Raw genomic sequence first — 23,172 nt, 5'->3', positions numbered from 1 at the left:
ATAGTATGGATGCTTCAGACTTAAATGTGGGCAAAATACCCCCAAAATTCTAAAGTGAACAGTTCTGTTTGTATACAGTGATACTCATTTTATGTAAATTCTGAAAATTCTTATGGGGACACTTATTTCATCTTAGAAGGCTGAGTGAGCTTCTTGCAAATGGAAGTTATGTTGTAGTCTACTTATACCTGTCAGTATGTTGCTATGAAACCTTCTTTATTGATATTTCTATTTTATGATGTAGATAACAGGAAAAGAAAAGAAAAATATTTTAACTTCAAGACACGCAATGATTAAGTCAAAAAGTATTAATATACATTATAGAAAGATTTATAGCAAGAGTGGCATGGGCATATAGAGAGAAAATAGTAGCAATAATAGAAACTCTTTCAGAGAGTAAGAGAAGAGATCTATAATTGAAGAAAGAATAGTACACAAAGAAGAAAGAGAGAATAGAAAATAATCTCCAAAGCTTAAAGAGAATGGAAATTGTGGCAAGCTTTGTATTCAAGGTTAAAAGAAAGAGAGGAAAGAAGAAATAATTGTGAATTGCATTTTGCTAATATTCACATACTATAATTAGATTTCCTTTGCCATTTGATTAACTGGAAGGGCAGAAGTGGACTTGAATTTTGTTGTACTTCATTGGTTTTGTTTTCCATTGACAATAGGATGTAGTAAGAGTTTATTTGAGGACTGCTGGTTTTACTTTGTTCTTTTAATTGGCATCGTTAAATTACTGTATATATGCTAGCTAGGCATGTTTTTCTTTCTTTTTAGGTTTTTAATAACAGAACACTAACTTCTATTGTTGGTATTATTTAAATATACACTTCATTGAGAACATTAGTTTTATTAAATTCTTCTTAAGTTTTCGTCTTTCTCTTTTTTTTGGTTTATGCTTTTACTATTAGATGGTCTATATTTTGTTTTCTTGTCTTGTGTTTTTCGTTATTTGTTTACTTATTAGGAAACACATGCACATAAACACACACACAAACCCAAAACCCTATGATGTTTTTTAACTTGCGTTTTTGATCACTGTGGAGTGGAGAGAGTGACACAGCTTTTGAGTCAGACATGAGTTCTGATGCTGACTTGACAGTCTTTTAGAAGTGAGATCATGGACATAATAGTTAAACCTATGATCTTAGGTTCTTCATTTATAAAATGGTTGTTATTGTAAGGATCAAATCACTTGACACACAAAAAATCTTTTACACAATGCCTGGTGCAAAGTATATATTCAGTCACTAATAGTTCTCTCTCCTTTCTTCATTTCACTTAGCTTAACAGAAATTTTAGCTATTCTTTTTGGTCATGTAAAACAAAGTGTTTTTTAATGAAAATTATGCATTGTGTACATTCAGCATGAATTTCAGGGTTATCTAATTCTAGCCCTGTTCATTGGCTTTGACCTATTTTATATTTTACAGCTCTTTATATGTTGTAGGTAGTTGATAGACATGTAGATTCTGTGATTTCTAGTAGAGTTTTGATTGACTTCCTTCTCCCCTTTGGAAAAAAACGGTTTCACTTCCACTTGCAATTCATTTCAGCATTCCTTTCCTCGCCATAAATTTGTTCTTTTTTGACTTTTCTTTTGAACTGGTTATAGCATTTGCCTGATTCCCTCATTGTATGAATAGAATAAAATCTTTCACATGTATTCACTTTAGGTTTCTATGAGAGTCAAATTTTACCTGTTTTTGGGAAAATTATCTTTTTATATTATATTTAAAATATTTAATATTTAAAATATTTCCAAAAAATATCTAAATAAATTCTCAAGAGTAGATTGGTTTGGTAAATGCCTATTAAGTGCAGCACACTAGTATTTTATTTTAATCATTTGATATATGTGATGTTCCAACAGTGGTATCAACTCTACACACAATGGCAAGTCTTTCCATAATATCTAACCACTAAGTACTTTAGATAAGGATTTATTTATTTATTCTTTATTATTTCAATACCAATGATATTCTTAGGGTAAATTTTCCAATGTAAAGGATTGTGTTGTATCATTCATTGCATAGTGTCTTGAATATAGTGGTACTCTACAGTTGTATTTTGAATGAGTGAATAGATAAAGGAGTCCCAAAAAAAGCACAAACACTTTTTTTCCATTAAGTGTCTCATCATGTTGTAATGAGTTTTAAAAGAAGCTTTTTTTTTTAATTGAGGTATAATTGACATATAACATTATATTAGTTTCAGTTACACAACATGATGATTTGATATTTGTATATATTGTGAAATGATCACCATAATAAGTCTAGTTAAAATCTGTCACCACACATTGTTACAAAATATTTTTTCTTGTGATGAAAACTTTTATGATTTGCTCTCAGCATCTTTCAAATGTGCAATACAGTATTAACTATAGATAGCATGTTGTACATTATATCCTCATAACTTATAACTGGAAATTTGTACCTTTTGACCCTGTTCACTCATTTTGTTCACCCCGCAACTGTGGCAACCACCAATCTGTTCTCTGTATTGATGAACTTTTTTTTTCTTTTAGATTCCACATATGAGTGAGATCGTGTGGTATTTGTTTTTCTCTGTCTGACTTATTTCACTTAGTGTAATGCTGTCAGAGTCTATCCAGGTTGTGGCAAATGACAAGATTTCCTTCTTTTTTTTATGAGTGAATAATATTCCATTGTGTGTGTGTGTGTGTGTGTGTGTGTGTGTACGTACACATACATACCCTATTTTCATTACCCATTCATCCTTTGATGGACACTTTGTTTCCATATCTTGACTATTATAAATAATGCTTCATTGCGTATGGGAGCACTTATATCTTTTTGAGTTAATGTTTATGTATTCTTTGGATAAGCACCCAGGAGTAGAATTGCTGGATCGTATGGTAGTTCTATTTTTAATTTTTTGAGGAATCTCCATACTGTTTTGCATAGGGCTGCACCAATTTACATTCGCACCGACAGTTCACAGGGGGCATTTCCTGTAGGGAACCTTCCTTGGAGAGAAGTAATACTTTTCTAAACACTGACTTTTACTCTGTTTTCTGTCAGTTAAAAAAATATCTATCCTTGTATTTTGCATTTACTTACAAATCTTCATATTTAGATATACTATTTGGATCTTTCTCAATTCTTGGATATTCTTTATTTGCCATAAATGAGTGATTTTCCTACATGAGTGACTTTCAAAAATCTCACTAATGAGCATTGAGCAGGAAAAAGTGGGTCATACATAGACCTGATAATAAATCGGGGTATCACAGGGTTTGAGTGAGATGACGGTTTGTGAAAGTAATCACCAGCCTCTAAGGGACCTGTGAGATGAAAAAATGGTGAAAAGGAGGGGCCTGGATTGGGTAAGAGAATGTTTGAATGAAAATTAAAGATCAAAAGTATTTTCTAAGTTAAAAGTTGTAAAAACCATTATCATTTTATTGGTGTTCTCCTCTTGAATTATTTAATCGTTAACAGAGATAAACAGGTTTCTTTGGGTATAGTTAAAAGTGCACGGGTATTTACACCTGTTTCTTGCTTAGACTTTACAAGAGTTATTATGCTTATATAAACAAAACAGACTTGACCACAGACAAAATTACTGGAAAAAAAATTGCTTACTATTTGGAAACTTGGTGCTCCTTTGCTTGTGTGGTGTTCTGACGTAGGGGGCTTTTTGTGTTTTAGAAGAGGTTTGTCAATGAAAAATGATATGCCCAGTGACTTTGCTAATTACTGTTACAAAGTTAAAAGTGAAGAACTGCCATTCATTGCACTTTTGATTAGCTTTATTGCTGAAAAGGGGTATATGCTGATCTTGTATCCTCTAAGTCTTAGAAAACCAAAGATTTCACATTTGAAATGAAGCAAATTGTGTCTGTACTAAACTTGGAACCATATTTAAAAACTATACTCAGAGAAGAGATATTTCCTACTATTCATTTCTTCTGTCTTTCCGCTTAATTTCACCTGTCTTCCATTTATCACTCTTGTTAGTTTTGGCTTTATCTTTCCTGTGTTTCTTTTATGACAAATGAGTAGACTCATGTATCTGCATCTTTTCATATATGCAAGGGCAGTTTGTATATTTACTTTTTGGTGAATTGTTTGTTCTCACTTTTTGCCCATTTTTTTATAGGCTGTTTTCTTTTTTCAGTCTTTTTCCCCCCAAGTTTTAAATGTTCTTTATATATTAGGAATATTAACCGTTGTCTGTGATACATATTGCACATATCTTTTTTTTTAGTTTGCCAGTTGTTTTTTGATTTTATTTAAGATAGTTTTTGATAGACAAAATGTTTTTATATATTATGTAGTAAAACTTATTAATCTTTTCTTTTATTATATCTGGAATCAAATCATAGTTTAAAAACCCTTTCTTATATCCAAAGAAGAACTCACTCAAATTTTTTTTAGTACTTATATGGTCTCTTTTTTTTATATTTAGATCCTTGATCCATTTGGAGTTTAATTGTTTGTCTCTAGTGTTGGATAGGAGTCTAATTTAATCTTTTGCCAAATGGCTAATCAGTTGTTCTAGCACATCTATTAACAAGCCCATATTGGCCTCAGTGATTTGAAATGCCACTTTCATCATATAGTTAAGTCTCACACCTGCATGAGTCTAATTCTGGACTTTCTGGTATGTTTCTCTGGTCTGTTTATTGTTGCACCAAATAAATACACTATTTTAATTATAAAAGGTTTAAAGTATGTTTTTTACTATAACTTAATTCAATATATCTTAAGATCAGTAGTATGTTTTAATATAGTTTAATTTAGTATATTTTAATAAGAGGGGCAAGTATCTTCCTTATACATTTCTTTTTTAGTATTTTCCTGTATTTAATATTTTCCTGTCTATTTTTGCATTTTTACTTTTTCCATGTGATGTTTAATGTCCATTTGTCAAGCTCCATTATAAAAAAGCTTATTAATAACTTTTATTGGGATTATATTGGGCCTATAAATTAACTAAGGGAGGACTGGCATCTTTATGATGTTTAGTAGCCCTATTCAGTTATAAGGGGTATCATTACCTTTGTTCAGGTGTACCTTTCAGTCTTTCAGAAGTGTTTTAAAGTTTTCCTCATGTTTCTTGCTAAATTTATTACTAATTATTTTATCTTCATGGTTGCTATGGAAAATAGTATTTTCTCTACCATTATATCCTCTAAATAGTTATGGTTTTTACATATGAATGCTGTCGATTTCTGATCACTGAGTTGATATTCTACTACTTTATTGAATGTGTTTGTTGTTTGAGTTAGTAGGAACATGAGATAGTTGTTTTCCTTTTCCTATTTTCCTTAATTTCTCTTGTCTAATTGCATTGGCTCAGGCCTTTAGTGCAATGTTAAATGGTATGGAGATGGTGGGCATCCTTGTCTCCTTCCTTATCATAGAGGAAACACCTTTACTTCTCCATTAACATGCTGATTTTAGGACTAAGGTCTATATGTTTTATCATGTTAAGAAAGTATCCATCAATTTCTGTTTTCCTGAGTGTTTTTAACAGATATGGGTGTTTGATTTTATCAAAAGCTTTTCCAGTCTTAGAGATAATTGTATCATTTTTCTCTTCAAGTCTATTAATATGAAATTAATAAATTCCCAAATAGTGAACCAGCCTTGCATTCCTGGAACAAATCTGACTTGTTCATTGCATATCATTTTCTCAATATGGTGTTAGATTCTATTTACTACCTTATTATTTAGAATTTTTACCTCATTATTTTTAAGTGATACTCTAAAAATCTCTAACTATTCTGTTTTTGTACTGTCTTTATTAGGCTTAGGTATCAATTTATGTTAATGTTATATAATGCTAATAAAGTTTTCCTTCATTTTTAATGCTCTGGAATAGTTTTAGAGTATTGGGATTATACATTTTTTGAATTTTTGGTAGAATTCCTCTTGAAATGCTTTATCTGTGGGGTAGTTGCCTGATAAGTATTTTTTTCCCCAAGGAAATAGATCTATTTTTTAAAGTATTTTTTTTAGCTCTAATCATATCAACTTTTGTAAACTATATTTCTGTGGAGTATTGCCCATTTTATCTAGATTTTAAAATTTACTTACTATTTATTTATTTCTGTAGTCTGTAGAGGAATTTTATGATTTAAAAAATTTTTTTCTTGTTTTAATTGTTATTTTCCCTTCATCATTTAATTTGTATATTTATACTTTTCCTCTTTTATTGTTAATAAGTTAACTACTATTTGGTTTGAATTTTTTTAGAAACTCAGAATTTTGGTTACTTAGATCTACTTTTTTTTTCTTGCTCTACTTTGATGTCTGCATTATCTTTATTATTTTCTTTACTGTGATTTTTAAGTTTTCTTTGTTTCTATTTTAGTTTATGAGCTTGGAATTTAATTCACTGAATTTTTTTTTTATTGATTGAAGTGTTCAAGGGTATATATATATTTTTTCTAAACACTGCTTTAAATGTATCCCATAGATTAATATGTAATGTTTTAATTGTCATTGTTTCTTAGAAATTCTGTAATACATTGACAGTGGGAAATTAAAATTATATTGTGGTTGGGTGGGTAATGGAGTAGGTGAAAAGATTCCTGGAAAAGTTTCTTTTGAATGTTGACAAATGATAATTTCAATGACAGCTGCCATCTATTGAATGTTTACCATATAGCTATCTGGTACAGCTAAGTAGTTTATATACATTATCTAAATGAAGCAGTATAACATTGTTTTGAGGTACCTAATATTTCCCCATTTTCAGAAGAGGAAACTGTGACTTAGAGGGGTTTGTGTAATTTCCCCAAGGCTGCATAATTAGTATGTTGTTATTGTTCAAATTTGAGTCTGTTTCTGTCTCCACAGCTATGGCTTTTACTTAAGCAGTAATATTGTGAGGTCACAGAGGTATTGAACAATAGGGCATAATCAGGGAACTGTTAGTAGCACAGTGTGACTGGAGTGAAGTTGGTATTATTTCTGGCATGGGCAAATAGTTCATTGAGATACTATTAACTAGGATGGAAAACATGAAGCAAAGCAGGTTTATATAAGATGATGGATATGTTTGATATACCTGCTAGACAGCTAAATGGAACTGCTTGGTAGTTAGGTGAGTATATGGATCTGGAAGTCTGCAGAGTGGTTTGTCCTAGACATGAGAATTTAGGTGTCATTAGCTTATAGGTGGTAATTTAAATAATGGGTTTTGAAATTGGTAAGAATAATGTGAACATTGAGAAGATCAGAGGGTGTAGGAAACAGTGAAACTTAAGATTGAGTAGAGAAAGAGCCTGAAAAGGAAACAAGGAAAAAATAGTCAAAATGTTAGGAGGAAATCTAGGTTATAGTGGTTCACAGGTGCCAAGGGACGAGTTTCAAGGAGAAGGGAGGGTCATTAGTATCATGTGCTCTGGAGAACTAAAGAAAGATAGATAAGAAGTGTTCATTTGACTTAATAGTAATTGAAAGGAAAATTAATGTCTTAAATGATGGGTCCAGTGGAGTGATGAGGGTTGGGTGAGGAAGAAGGAAATAGAGACAGGAATCATTTGTAGATAAGAAATTTGGTTATGAAAGGAAAGAGTAATAGGGTGGTGGTAACTAGTGGAAAGTGTGAGGTTGAGGATGCACCCCTTCCCCCTCCCTACTTTCCTCCCTAAACGAATCCCTTTCTCTTCCCCTTATTCATCTCTTTTCTTTCCTTTTTCCCTCCCTTCCGTTATTCTACCCATTTTCCCTCCTCCTTTCCCTAATATGATATACTTGAACATTTAATATTACAGAATGAGAATTTAACTTGGGACAATATGACATCTTATCTTAGATTATGGCTATAAATGTGAATGACATAAAGAGATGTTAAAATGTTCAGGTGTTGGATCAGAATGATATTTTTAAGACTTCCTTGAACCTAGGATCATAGTCACACATACCCTTTATGCCCAGAAATAAACAGACTTGTTAAACAAATTTTAATAATCTTTGGAATGATGATGAACATAATATCAGCATGGTGCTAAAAGCTTTACATATTTTAGTCAATGTGAACCTCATCAGCAGCTCTCTGCCAATTTTACAGATGAGGAAACTGAGGGAAGTTAAGTCAACTTGCCAGTTGTTCTATACTGGGTATGGCAATATGGTTCCAGAGTCTGTGCTCTTAATCACAAGGCTGTATTTCCTCTTACTATACTATAGTACTTATTTTTATTTTTTATTTTTTGGTGAGGGAGATTGGCCATGAGCTAACATCCGTTGCTAATCTTCCTCGTTTTGCTGAGGAAGGTTGGACCTGAGCTAACATCTGTGCCAGTCTTCCTCTATTTTGTATGTGGGCTGCCGCCCCAGCATGGCTTGATGAGCGATGCGTAGGTCCACGCCCAGGATCCGAACCTGAGAACCCCGGGCTGCCAAAGAAGAGGGCGCGAACTTAACCACTACGCCACTGCACCGGCCTCCATAGTACTTATTTTTATATCTTTAAAAATTAATTAGTAATATTTTGTTATGAATTATAATTCAGAATTAAAGTTAGAATATTTTCACATTTTATGGAAATCTGTTAGCACATAGAATAGTGAAGATTAGAAAAAAGAAATTTCTGAGAAAGATATATCAATTACAAACATGAGTTGAAATTCTAGTCCTCTATATTTCAGTTAAAATAGTGAAATGCCTGTGAGAGAAGCTAGAATACCTTAATCAATATGGCACATAGTATTTAAAAAACACAATATTGCTACACAATAGAAATGCATATAAGATAATTAAATGATCTCATAGAATACCAATCAGAAATTATATATTCTTTAGTTTGTTAATACCTAATGACCCTATAAATGTCTTTCTTTAGGGAAAAATGCAATTTCCATTGTGAGCTGCCTTCCAGAATTTATGATAGAACTGCGCTGAGTTGCTACTGATGCCAATGTGGAATAAAGGTCTTTGTAATTTAGAAAGTCAAAACATATAAATGGATTACCGCTAAAATGATTGTTACTCTTCTTAAATTTTAAAACCCATAATCCAAATGTATTTGCATTTTTAGAAAGAACATTTGGGAAAATAAAATGTATTCTGTTTATTTTGCCCTCATCAGTATTTTTGTCTTATTTCATGCTTGGCAATTGACTTTGCTTTCATGACATTGTGTTTGAACCCTACACACAATCTAATAATGTTTTGTTGTGAAACTAATTATGGAATTATGTTTCAACATTATTTGTCTGTAGAAACAGTTCAGCAAACTAAAATTGACTTTAAAGTGATAAATCTTTTGTTGCAAAAGAAGAAGTTAACACAGAGACAGTTGGATTAGTTATTTTAAAGTAATTTTCTTCTCTTTAGCTCACTTGATTGTAACAAATGAATGATTTGACTTGCCTGCTGGATCGTAAGGTCATCGCTCACACGGCGGCATGTCTTGTCCACTGCTCTCTCCTCAGGGCCTAGTGCCTGTGCCTGGCACTCGTAGGCGTGCTAGTGCTTTTTCTTAACTAACTGAATAGATAGATAATATATTTGAATACTTTCTCTGAGTTGGAAATGCACTTCTTATGGTAATGTGTTAGTATGTAAACACTAAGACATTATTAAATTGTTGTTTTTGCCTGGATCTCAAGTGGAAATGTCATGTTAAATTTAGAAACACTAGTTTTTTAGATTTCAGATAATTGTCCCTGAGGAATAGTCATAGAATCCTTATTTTCAGTCTCATTGCTTTTACTTCCCTTACTTGTTTCCCTTTCCCTCCCTCTGCTGTCTCTCTTCTCTTCAACCTGTTCTTTATTTTCTCTTAAATAATCCTTTTTTTTTTTTTTTTTTTTCTGATTTTCCTTCAGTGTCTGGAGTGCATCTTTCTCCAGCTTCTCCTGAGATTGTACTGGACCATGACCACTCTTCTCTGTCAGTTGGCTGCCTCTCTTCTGAGCCCATCATTTCATCACCAGAGAATACACATGCAGACAACATCATTGTCAGTCAGACTATTCCTAAAGCACAGGTAAAGACAAGCATATTTTTATAGGAAGTTTGCATACCTAAAAAAAATACAGATTTAATTGAAGCTTTTAGGATTTATTTTTTTTCTTTTCTTTTTTTTTTTACTTTCTAAAATAAATAGTTCTGAAGATATTCTAACTTTGAGGCTAGTATCTAGAATTAAAATAACTGAATAATATATTTGTTTTGTGGCACAATTGCAAGATATTTAAGTAGCCGTAGGTAACAAAATATAGTTTGAGTATCTCATTTATTAAAATGGCCTTAGCTTTGCATTTGAGATCTTGAATTTCGAAAGGGAAAATAATTGCCAAAAAAGGATAATATTTTCTCTTTTCAGGGAAGCTTACCATATGTTTGTAGGTAGTAGAGTGTTCATTTAAATTTTAGAGTAAAAACCAAGGAGACAGCAGTCATAGGATTTATTCATTCAGATATTTATTGATCTAGGCATTGTGTTAGATGCTGGAGATTGTCCTGATTTCCAAATCTTGAGTCACCTGTTATCTTTACTAGAAAGTGATCAATTAGAGGTTATTGATAAATTTCAAATTCTGATTTAAATTTAAAATATAAACAAATTCTGTGTGTGTGTGTAAATTCAAGAAGAGTATTAGGTATGTCTATACTTAATTATACATTCTCAAGCATAAGAAAAAGTTTTAAATTTTTTAGTGCTCTGCTTGCAAAATAATAAATGCTTTAAACTCTCAAGTTTAGAGGAAATTTTGTTTCTTACTGCAAAGATCAGGTTGTTGTAACAGTTTGAGGTCTTCTGTTGATTTACTTAAAGGGTGAAATAATTTCGGAACCTTTGCTACAACTTAATTTCCAAATGTGGTTTCTGGTGCCCTTTGGATGTTTTCGTTATTGGTACAGTGTAAACTTTCCCCTCTTGTGTATTTTTTTTTAATGTGGTTTAGATTCAGCAATCAACACACACTCATCTGGATATCTCACTTTTTCCATTGGGTTTAACTGATGAGAAAAGTAATGAAACAATTGCTCTTGTGGATGATTCTGAGGATCCTGGAGCCAATGTATCAAACATACAGCTTCAGCAGAAAATTTCAAGTCTGGAGATTAAACTCAAAGTTTCTGAAGAAGAAAAGCAGAGAATTAAAAAGGTATATTTACATTTGCAAAAAAAAAATAAATGTTTGAATTGCATTTACTAGAAATTTGGTATAATCCTAATCTCTGATTAAAAACTCATCAGTAGAAGAAGATACTGTCCTCCCTTGGCTGTAGGTTTAAATCAGTCATTTGAGTTTATCACTTAGAAAAGTCTTTGATAAGAAATCTCTAGTCTTGAATATGTACTTTTAAAGATAGGAACATCTTTTACTAGACTTTTTCGTTTCTCTCACTAATGCTTTCCTTCTGGTTTATTTACTTTGAAAAGAGGTAGTATTGTATTTCTTATGTAGATTAGAAGATTTGTAACATTGACTTGTCCCTATGGGAAGTTACGCATTGTGGGATATTTGACAAGAGTACTTAGATATACAGCTGTTTTAGTAAATTATTTGTTTATGTTCTCATTTCTCTTTCTTGCAAATATATCTATGAGAAGACCTTAACAAATTTACTGAAAGTATATGTAGAGGTAGATTGTGTTTATTGTGATTAGTTTAGATATTTTATTCATTTGTTAGCATGAGTAATTTTAGTGTTATGTCAATGTTTGATATTGGTCTGGAAATGAGAGTGAAGCATACAATCTACAATACTGTTGAACTTTCAACCATACTTCCAATGGGTACTTTCTTTAGCAAATATTTTCTGATATGTTGATTGAAAAAATAAATATATTTTATGCCATTAAATGTTACAAAATTTGTTCTTGGATTTTTCTTTTAGGATGTGGAATCATTGATGGAAAAGCATAGTGTCTTAGAAAAAGATTTTCTTAAAGAAAAAGAGCAAGAGGCCATTTCTTTTCAAGATAGATACAAAGAACTTCAGGTAAACCCAGTGAATTTAAAAAATAATATGTAGGCCTTTTGATGAAGCATGTAATGTAATTTCAAAAAGTGCTCAAAAAATACTTTATGAACGAAGGATCAGATCCTTGCTTAAGCTTAATGTTGATCAACATAGATGAAATTAATGATAAATGCCATTTTGAAAAGTGTGAATCTGTGAGAAGCCATGAGGGTTAGTTGTTTGAGACTCAATTAGGTGAAAAATATTCTGTTTCTGATGGATAAAATTTGGAAATTCTGCATTCTAATTTTTTTTAATTGGGATTACATTTGAAAAGAGCTTAGAATCCTATAAACCCCAAACTGAGATATTTAACCTTTTTCATAAATTGTTTCTAATAAATGTCTCCTCCTTTTCTCCTCCTCAGATTTCCTTAATGAACTTGTTTCTTCTGCAGTCTTCTCCATCCCAGTAAATGGCAACTCTGTCTTTCCAATTGCTAAGGCTGAAACCCACGTTTATTCCTTTTTGTACTTAGCCCGTGTCTGTTCCTTTAGCAAAACCTGTTGGCTCTACCTTCAAAATATCCAGGTTTCGACTCGTTATCATTATGGTCACTGCTACCAGCCTTTTCTAGGCCATCCTTATTTCTCCCTTGGAATACTAAGGTATCTTCTAACCAATCTTTTGCTTCTGTCATTGCCCACTTACAGACCATTCTCCGCACTGCAGCCACTGTGATCTGTTTAACACTTGAAGCTGATCATGTCATTTCTCTGCTCTAAAACCTTCAGTGGCTTCTCATCTCACCCAAACTAGAAGTCAAGTAAGTCCTTAAAATGGTTTGCAAGGCCCTACATTCTCTTTTTTTTTTTTTTTTTTATAATTTTATTTATTTATTTATTTTTTCCCCCAGAGTCCCAGTAGATAGTTGTATGTCATAGCTGCACATCCTTCTAGTTGCTGTATGTGGGACACGGCCTCAGCATGGCCAGAGAAGTGGTGCGTCGGTGCGTGCCCGGGATCCGAACCTGGGCCGCCAGCAGCAGAGCGCGCGCACTTAACTGCTCAGCCACGGGGCCAGCCCCTTACATTCTCTTTTATCCCTTCTCCCTGTCTTTTGCCTGCTTCTTTCTCCTCAATCATTTTGCTTTATCCCTATGTCTGGAGTATTCTTCCCTCAATTTTTTGCATGGGTTTCTTTTTTATATCATTCATGTCTTTGTGCAGCTATCACCTTATCAGAGAGACCCTTTCTGACATCTCCTACCAGCCTTTCCATATTCTGCTTTATTTTTCTCCATAGCACTTTTTACATCTGACAAACTATGTATTTACTTATCTGCCTAGATCATTTTAATAGCCTCCTACATGGTCTTCTAGCTTCTACCCTTGCTCTTCTCCCTAATGAGTCTTTGTTTCAGCAGGTAGAATAGTGTTTTTAAAAAAATCAAATCATTCCCCAACCTCAATTCTCATTCACCTGCCAATGTAAATCTTTTGGCTTCTCCAACTTTTCCAGTTCACCCCCAGCTATTTATTTATACCAAACTTCATAATAAGGTCCAGGTGAATGTGTGAGTCTGTGTGGGGAGGGCATTCCTTGGCTGTTTGAATGGTGAGTGGAGGGATGTGGTTTATGATTCGCTCACAGTCTCTCTGACTGAAATGTTCTTTGTCCAGATATCTGCATGGCTCTATTAAAAAAAAAACACACACACAAAACTTGAAAATAAGAAAAAGGATGAGCAATGTGTTCTTTAGATGTCCTATGGGGACTTTGTTTAATAGACCTACCCAACAATCATTTAGGAGAATGTACTTTATTTGACTCACTGTTTACTATTGATTAAAAGTCTCGGATGTATTGACATTGCATGTTAATTAATTTTTTTTTCCCCAGGAAAGAGGCAAATCATTTCTGTCTGTTAGAAAAGATATCTTCAAAGAATACTGTTTATTGCCCTGTAGGACATTCATCAGTTTTGTCTCTAACCTAGCGCTCTTTCTTAGTCTAACACTACATTATTTAAATTTTCTATATATATGCCTACCTCTTCAAATGCTCTTTGAACCAGTCTTAACATCTGATTCATTCAGTCTTAACATAAATGATTCATTTGTTAATAAATGAGTAGAATAAATCTTTGGCATATGTTCAACTTATTATTTATGAGTCACGTTTTAACTTTTTGAAAATTATACTTTTAACAACTCTCAGTAAACCTAGCTTCCTTCAGATACTTGCTCAAATGCTACCTTCTTGTGGAGACTTTCCTTGACCATGCTATAGAAAATAAGAACCTGTGTATATGCGCAGCATTCCCTAGCCCCTTTTTTCTGCTCTTTTCCCCTCTCCTCATAGCACTAATCTCCACCTGTTATTTTGAACTTTCCTTCCCAGTGCCTAGAGCAATACCTGGCATGGAGTATGGGCTCAATTAATATTCTTGAATGAATGAGTGAATTCACTAATTTAATGTACCCTGCTCCCCAAGGGCTTAGTAGATTGTGTATGGCCACATGTACCAGCCCCATACTTGGAACTATGGTACTTATTAGGAGGCACAGTACTGAATACTGAGAGAACTTTGTGTTTTCTTCTGTCTACATTGAGTGCCTTATTTTGGGCCCTTTAGTGAGACATATACCTTTGCAGATTCAGTTTCTCAATCTATTAATGGGAACAATAACATACCTGAGAGACCATCTAAGAACTGACATACAACACTTTGAGCTTCTCGCAGTGAAGACCAATATAAATGCCAGGTGGCATTATCATGATTGTCCTACTGCTTTTACTATTAATAGTGATAACCTAAGAATAACAACTTGAGTCTTCAAAACAAATATTCAATTTAAAAAGATCTTCCTTTTACAGGAAACAGTACTTCCAAAGAAAACTTCTTTCAGATGATTTTACTTCAACACCAAGAAGGGCCTCTCTCCTTTTTATACCATGTGAATAAAAGTATACACTGACTTATGGAGTATTTTATCATTTTGGCTAAATAACTGATAGAAAAAATGTGCTAGGAGGCCTCATAGCTAAATTGAAGTCAAGGACAGGCATGCTGTTTAGCTTATATGTCACTGCACCATCTCTGAGGAAAGCATTTCTTTTGTTATAGTTCCACAGGGCCTTGTTGTTCTGGACATTTGAACTTTTTTTTTTGTCAGTCTGTTTTCTCTCTTTTGTTCAGATTGAGTAATTTTTATTGTTCTATCTTCTGGTTTACTGATGCTTTCCTCTATCCCCAACATTCTTCTGTTGAGCCAGTTCTTTGTTTTTTATTTGGTTATTGTAATTTTCAGTTCTAAAATTTCTATTTGGTTCTTTTTTATGTCTTCTGTTTCTTTGCTGAAGCTTTGTATTTTTTCTGTGTTTCAGTCATGTTCATAATTGCTTGTTGAAGCATTTTTATGATGGTTGCTTTAAAATCCTTGTCAGATAATTCTAACATTGGTGTCACTCAGTGTTGCTGTCTGTGCATGGTCTTTTCTTATTCAAGTTGAGATTTTCCTCATTCTTGATATGAGGAGTGGTTTTTAATTATATCCTACACATTTTGGATATTTTGTATGACACCTTGGATTTTGTTTAAACCTTATATTTTAACAGGCCTTTTCTGACACTGCACAGCTTGGGGAAAGGTGGAGGCCTCTTTGTTAATGTCAGGTGTGGGGTGAAATTCCAAGGTGCCCCCTCAGCCACCTTTGACACTCTGGGTAGAAGGGGTGCCTCCTTACTCCAGGGAGAAAGTGGGATTTCAGGGCCCCCATAGGCGTAATGGTTAAGATTCCCCACTTTCACTGCTGCTGGGGCAGGGGTTTGTTTCCTGGTCAGGCAACCACACCATCCTTCTGTTTGTTGTCATCCTGTGGCGGCTGTGTGTGGCTGTGATGTTCAAAGCTATGCCACTGGTTTTTCAAATACCAGCAGGGTCACTCATAGTGGACAGGTTTCAGCAGAGCTTTCACACTAAGGCAGACGGACCTGACCATGCACTTCTGAAAAAATTAGTCGTGAATGTCCTGTGAACAGCAGCAGAGCATTGTTTGATGCAGCGCCGGAAGATGAGAGGATGGCCCAAAAAGACCAGGCAGGGTTCTCTCTGCTGTCCACAGGTTCACTAGGAGTTGGAGTTGACTCCACGGCACTGACAACAGCGTAGGCCTTGGCTGGTACCACCCTGCTGGGTAGAGAGGGCTGCTTTCTTGCTGTTCCCCATGTGCGTGTACTGACCCCATGGAGCAGGGAGGCCTTGTTACCTCTGAATGGTTGTAAAAGTCCTGGCTCCCCACTCACTTTCTTCTGACACAAGAAAGCAGAGGGAGAGAGAGCATCCTTATCTCTGAGTGGGGGTGCAAGGCCTAAAAAACGCCTCCAAACCACGTGGCTTTCTCTCTTACCACCTCAGGGGGCAGCCAGGGGCACCTCCTTACAGCTGGGCAAGGGTGGAAGTCTGGGCTTAGCACTTTGGCCTTTGCTCACAGAGCTGGAGGTGAGGTCATATATTTTTCCATGGAGTTTGACTGTCATAGGGCGTTTATTATCTAAAAGCTTTTTGTTCTGCCAGGTTGCCCCTTTCTTGGTCCTTCAGCTAGAGGAGGATGGCTTTTCTTTGTGCCCATTGGTATTTCTTGGTTGCTGGCCATGCCAGTACCTGGTTTGGGATACACGAGGCTAAAAGAAAACTCACAGAACTTTCAGCTGTGTCATTCCTTGGGTCTCCAGGTCCCTCAGTGATCTACGTTCCCGCCACCTTCTAGAATTTCTTACGCTTGTTTTAAGTAGAATGGCCAGGCCTTTTAGTTGTAGTTATTGAGAAAAATAGGGAGAAGTGCATCTACTTCATCTTAGTCTGGAAATGGAATAGAAAGGAACACTTTAAATTTTAAATATTCTTTGTTGTAGCTATAGCAGGAAACTTCAATCTTAAAATACATTAATTTAAAGTAGGTATTTTGAGAAATTTTTTAAAGGAAAATAGTTTAAGTAATCAACTCATGTAGTCATTGTAGATAGAGGAGGTGGCAAATAAAAATATGGATAACTCAAACTGGGATATAATCCATAAATCTCTATATCTGCTTTATACTCACCAAGTTTGTGCATACATAGATATATGTGTTAGACTTACTGGAAGTGTACTTTCAATAAAAATATTTAAATTGTATTGTAAAGACCTGATTCATCAAGTATTTAGAAAATCTTGGATTCACTACTTGACCTCCTTTCTATAATCCATTTCTCTCTGTGACATAGCCTTTTTTTCAAACTGGTACAAAGTTAGTTCTATCTGGTAATTTCTTAGAAATAGGAAATGTGATTACATTTGTGAGTGTCAAAGGAGGCCACTGTGTGCTAAATAGTTATAGAATGAAATATTAGCAAAAGTGAGTTTTTAAATAGTGAGTATATGTTAAATTTCTTGCTTAAATTTGTGGTCTGTGTCATTCCTCAGATATTTGAAAGTCAATATATCAGCATATATTTTCTGTAGGATATGGCAATCCACATATTTTTTATATTATAGGCATTTGTAACATATAGGTCTTCTGAATATTTGTGGAGCCTAATGAAATAGAAAAAGTTTTCTTTTCTGCTATTTACAATGACAGGGATGATATATGGGTGCCTGCATCTCTATGGTATCCTAAATAAAGCAACACATTTAGGAATACAAAAAGATAGTACTGACAATTAAATTAGCTGAGAAGCCTTTCTCCTTAAAAAATATTAGTATGCTTATGTATTTGTAAGAAAAATGTTTATTGTAGAAAATCTGGACAATACAGAAAAAGAAAACAAAATTCATACCTATTATCACCAGGAGAAATCCAAGTATTTTTATGGGATCTCAAATACAAGGCTTGAATTTTCAATTTTGTAAGGAAATCCACTTAGGCCACTGTTGGGTGTGCCTTTGTCAAGATTTTAGTCTGACCAGAGAAAAAGTAATTAATAAATGGAATGTTTGTAAAACCTTTAAACAAACTTTTTTTTAATGATATTAACTATTACAGAGAATTCTAACAGTGTTGTTTTATGCGATATGGTCTAATTACCAGGATAGGTGGAGGGGTGTGAATGTGCCCATAACACAAGGAAATAACGAATACTGTGAACTCTGCAGTACAATGGGGGTGTGCACTACCTCTCCTTTCCTGTCCTGTCCAGGGTGTGTAGCCTTACCAGAGGAGGAAAAGTGAGTCATGCTGCACTTCTCAGACATAGCTATTTAAAGGACTTTTCATGAAACCTGAATGGAGAACTGGTCTTAGTACAACTGGGATTCCAATCTTTTTTGTCTTCTTTCTCTGACTCCTATAGCCAGTCAGTCTGCACCTGTGACTTGCATTGAAGCAACTTGGCAGCTTATCAGATGGCACATTTCATAATGTTACCACATTTTTTACAAATGTAATTAACAGTCACAACTGGTTATCATAGTCTCATCTCTGATAGTTATCAGTATTGGTAGCTATGGCTAGCTTTAGGAACTTTTTAAAGATGGGGCCTATTCTTCCAAATGCTGTTTCCTGTTGAAATACCTCCTGGTTATAGTATGTTGATTATTCTGTTTGAGCATTTAATTTAAAAAAAACAAAAACGGACAGTTATCTGAAAATACAGTGTTTCGAAAGACCTTAAACTGACCTCATAAATGGATTTATACTGCTTCAGATTACTACCTCTGTTCTGTTGCTGATGTTACAGGTTATGTTACTTAAATATGAATAGATATTATTCTCAATATTTTTGTGTACTATTTTAAAGTACTAGTCAGGTGTTGGACAGTTGGACCCTTAGACCCACAGGCGACTGTGATAATTGTGCTTTATGGCATTTGGTGAAAGGTAGGTCAGAGAAGTGTCTTGATACCCCTGAGCATTTAGCTTGATGACCTGGTATGTGAGGAATTAACCAGTTCAGCATATTTAACCCAAATGTAGTTGTGGTCCTATTTTAAGTAGAGAATGCTGAAGGAAATACAAATTAAGCATAGCTTGAAGACATCCTGTTTATTTACCTATCTTTAAGAATGATTAAAAACATTCTAAAGAAGAGAAAAAAAGTGAAAGGAAAATAAAGATTTTATGTTTTGGTTGGTTTCATATGCCCTTCATTTAATACTGTATTTTAGATTGGATTAAATATTGGGAAATGAATAAATTTCAGTTGTTAGGAAACCCATCCTCTGCACAACCCCTGTAAAGGGAGAGTCATTATGAGGGGAAGTCACAGTGAGATACAGCCAAGTGTTTTCTTTCTTATTCCAAAATAAATTGAATGATTGAATTATCAAATTCAGTTTAAATACTAACATTTGGAAGACCTCTTCGTCAAACTGTATTAGAATAATAAGCATTGAAACAATGGTTTTATGTTTTTAAAAACTTTATCCAGAAGAAACTGGTAGAATTATTTATATAAAAAGAGCAACATTGTGAGGGTATTTTACTTAACGTGTCAGTTGTACATTTCTTAGAAATAAGATTTTTAGGTCAAAGTAATACATTTAAAAATATTGCTTTATGTAGTAGTTTTCACTAATTTCTTCATTTTATCTGTTTTGCTTCACTAATTTGACTACCTTTAAATTTTAAAGCAGTAGTCCTCAATCCTGGCTCACATTAGAATCTCTAGAGAATGCTTTAAAAAAATGCTCAAATTATCCCACACCAGTTAAGTAATGTGTTCAAGTGGTTCAAACATTGAAAGTACATATAGTAAGAACGGTATATAATGAAAAATCCACTCCTTGTCCTGTGCTCTGTCCATCTAGATCCTGTTCTTCTGAACGGGTAACCACTATTGGTTTGTTTTTATTCTTCCGCAGTCTTTTATAATGCATACAAAAGCCAACAATCAGTCAACCCATCCATCCTCTCACCTCTTTTCTATATAGATAATAGTGTAATAAATAAATACACTTTTATTATTTATTTTTAAAAAATTTTCTACCCCTCCCTCTCCTTATTTAAGAATATCTCTTGGAGGCCCTTCTAGAGTCGTTCATTAAGTGATTCCTCCTTCTTTCTTCTTTTCATGGGTATCCAAATATATTACTCCATTTTCTTCTATTATAAAGTATTGCTGTCCAAGTCTTAATTTCAATCTATTTCTTCATCCAATTTCTTATTTAAAGTCAAATAATTTTACTAGAGTATGTCCTAGTATTGGTCATTCTGGTTGATTTTCCAAGATTTACAGTGTGTCCTTTTAATATATATAGTTCCAATTCCTTTTTTTAAATTTCAAGACGTTTTTACTAAATTATAAATTTAACACTTGTTTTATTTCCTTACTATTTTTTTTTTCCTTCTGGTGACTCTTATCTGTGTGTTGCATAGTCTTTATCTTCTATATTTTGCCTTTACTCTCAAAGAATCCTTTTTATCTCTTTCTTCATTTCTTTTTGATGTAAAAAGTTTATTTTTTATTTTATTTTTCTTAAGGTATTTTCAATTTAGCTTATTCAATTTTATGTTCTTTTTAATTTAGTCATCATTTGTGAAATGATTTATTCTGTTATAGTTCTTTTCTGAAATTTCTTACATCATTCTTAATTTCTCTAATTATGATTTGTGTGCTTTATCGTTTTTAAATATCTTTTAGCTCACTTTGAGATATAGGTGTAGAGTTTTAAATTTCTTTTTTTTAATATATATTGTGCTTTTATTTTCTATAGGGCTGCCATTCTGTTCTTTTTTTTTTAATATAATGACATTATATGGGATTTGACTTTATACTTTTCTGTTAATTGTTTTTATAAGGAATTAGTTTTCTTGAACTTTTTAAATGGAGAAGCGATTTAAGATAGTTTTTTTCCCTCGTGATCCTAGGGTGCTCTTATATTTTTGTCAGATTAAAAAAATGTGACATTTGTAGATTTTTCAGATTCTGTTCCCTTCTTCCACTTTGTCTTGAGCCTCTTTTTCTTCTCTCTCTGTCGTCTCTGGCTTGATCAATTTGAATTCTATTCTCAGCTATTTCTCCTCAGTGTGGGGCTTTCGCCTGAAAGTATTTAGAATTTATTGGACTCAGTGTATCCTAGGCCATTGATACCTTACTGAGGACCATTTGCACTTACACCTTATTGGAATGTATAGGCCCCTCAGTTTCAGCAGCTGTCCTCATATTGTCCTGCTGACCTCTCTGATGAGGATAGGCACACCTCAGAGATATTGCAGGTTTGGTTCCAGACCTCCGCAATCAAGTGAATATTGCAATAAAGTGTTACACAAATTTTTGGGTTTCCCAGTGCGTATAAAAGTTATGTTTACCTGTGCTATACTCTTTTAAGTGTGCAGTAGCATTATGTCTAAAAAAAAATGTACATACCTTAATTAAAAAATACTTTATTGCTAAAAAATGCTAACCATTATCTGAACCTTCAGCGAGTTACAATTTTTTTGCTGAGGTATAATCTTACCTCAATATTTTTATGGCTGCTGACTGATCAGGGTGGTGGTTGCTGAAGGTTATGGTGGCTGTAGCAATTTCTTAAAATAAGACAGCAGTGAAGTTTGCTGCATCGATTGACTTTTCCCTTCATGAACGATTTCTCTGCGGCATATGATGCTGTTTGATAACATTTTACCCACAGAACTTCTTCCAAAATTGGAGTCAATCCTTTCAAACCCTGCCTCTGCTTTATCAACTAAGTTTATGTAATATTCTAAATCCTCTCTTGTTATTTCAACAATCTTCACAGCATCTTTACCATGAGTAGTTTCCTTCTCAAGAAACCATTTTCTTTGCTCATCCATAAAAAGTAACTCCGCATCTGTTCAAGTTTTATTGTGAGATTGCAGCAATTCAGTCACATCTTAAGGCTTCATTTCTAATTCTAGTTCTCTTGCTATTTCCACCACATCTGCAGTGACTTCCTCCACTGAAGACTTGAACACCTCAAAGTCATCCATGAGGATTGGAATCAACTTCTTCCAAACTCCTGTTAATGTTGATATTTTCACCTCTTCCCATGAATCATGCATGTTCTTACTGGCATCTAAAATGATGAATCCTTTCCTGAAGGTTTTCAATTTACTTTGTCCAGATCCATCAGAGAAATCACTGTCTGTGGCAGTGATAGCTTTACAGAATGTATTTCTTAAATAATAAGACTTGAAAGTCGAAATTACTTCTTGATTTGTGGGCTGCAGAATGGATGTTATGTTAACAGGCGTGGAAACAACATTAATCTCGCTGTACATCTCCATCAGAGCTCTTGGGTGACCAGGTGCATTGTCAATGAGCAGTAATAGTTTGAAAGGAATCTTTATTTCTGAGCAGTAAGTCTCAACAGTGGGCTTGAAATATTCAGTAAATCATGTTTTAAACAGCTAAGCTGTCATCCAGGCTTTGATGTTCCATTTATAGAGCACAGGCAGAGTAGATTTAGCATAATTCTTAAGGGCCCTAGGATTTTCAGAATGGTAAATGAGCATTGGCTTCAACTTGAAGTCACCAGCTGCATTAGCCCCTAACAAGAGAGTCAGCCTGTCCTTTGAAGCCAGCATTGACTTCTCTAGCTGTGAAAGTCCTAGATGGCATCTTCTTCCAATAGAAGGCTGTTGCGTCTACATTGAAAATCTGTTGTTTGGTGTAGCCACCTTCATTAATTTTCTTAGCTAGGTCTCTGGATAACTTGCTACAGCTTCCGTGTCAGCACTTGCTGCTTCACCTTGCACTTTTGTGTTCTGGAGATGACTTCTTTTCTTAAACCTCATGAACCAACCTCTGTTGTCTACAGACTTTTCTCCTCTAGCTTCCTGACCTCTCTCAGACTTCACGGAATTGAAGAGAGTTAGGACCTTGTTCTGGATTAGTCTTTGGTGTAAGGGAGTGTTGTGGCTGGTTTGATCGTCTATCCAGACCACTAAAACTTTCTCCGTAGCAGCAATTTTGCTTTCTTATCATTTGTGTGTTCACCAGAGTAGCACTTTTAATTTCCTTTAAGAACTTTTCCTTTGCATTCACAACTTGGCTTATTGGTGAAAAGAAGACTAGCTTTTGGCCTGTCTCGGCTTTTGACATGCCTTCTTCTCTAAGCTTAATCATTTCTAGCTTTTGATTTAAAGTGAGAGACGTGCGACTCCTTTCACTTGAAAACTTAGAGGCCGCCGTTGGGTTATTATTTGGCCTAATTTCTAATAGTGTTTTGTCTCAGGAAATAGAGAGGTGCGAGGAGAGCGAGAGAGAGAGAGGCAGCTGGTTGGAGGAGCAGTCAGAACACACACAACATTTATCGATTAA

At 34.2% G+C, this 23,172-nt stretch overlaps 1 protein-coding gene across 5 annotated transcripts in view; it reads left to right on the top strand.

Annotated features, from left to right (window-relative positions):
- CCDC91 (coiled-coil domain containing 91) overlaps positions 1-23,172 on the top strand; it is a 361,285-nt gene that overhangs the window by 102,575 nt on the left and 235,538 nt on the right. For 3 of the 5 annotated variants that reach the window (XM_087442627.1, XM_087442629.1, XM_087442625.1), the window contains exons 4-6: positions 9,815-9,975; positions 10,898-11,101; positions 11,838-11,942. In XM_087442627.1, coding sequence (XP_087298753.1) covers positions 9,815-9,975; positions 10,898-11,101; positions 11,838-11,942 — 470 coding nt within the window. Of the gene's footprint in view, positions 1-8,826; positions 8,915-9,814; positions 9,976-10,897; positions 11,102-11,837; positions 11,943-23,172 lie in introns of all 5 variants that reach the window. The other 2 variants (XM_087442628.1, XM_087442630.1) reach the window with 2 other exon arrangements.

Source organism: Ceratotherium simum, chromosome 17, assembly GCF_057802395.1.
Source record: "Ceratotherium simum simum isolate JZ-2026a chromosome 17, ASM5780239v1, whole genome shotgun sequence".
In the NCBI taxonomy this organism is placed as follows: Eukaryota; Metazoa; Chordata; class Mammalia; order Perissodactyla; family Rhinocerotidae; genus Ceratotherium; species Ceratotherium simum.
Note: the sequence above shows the minus strand (reverse complement) of the source record. Positions and strands in the feature narration are given on the sequence as shown.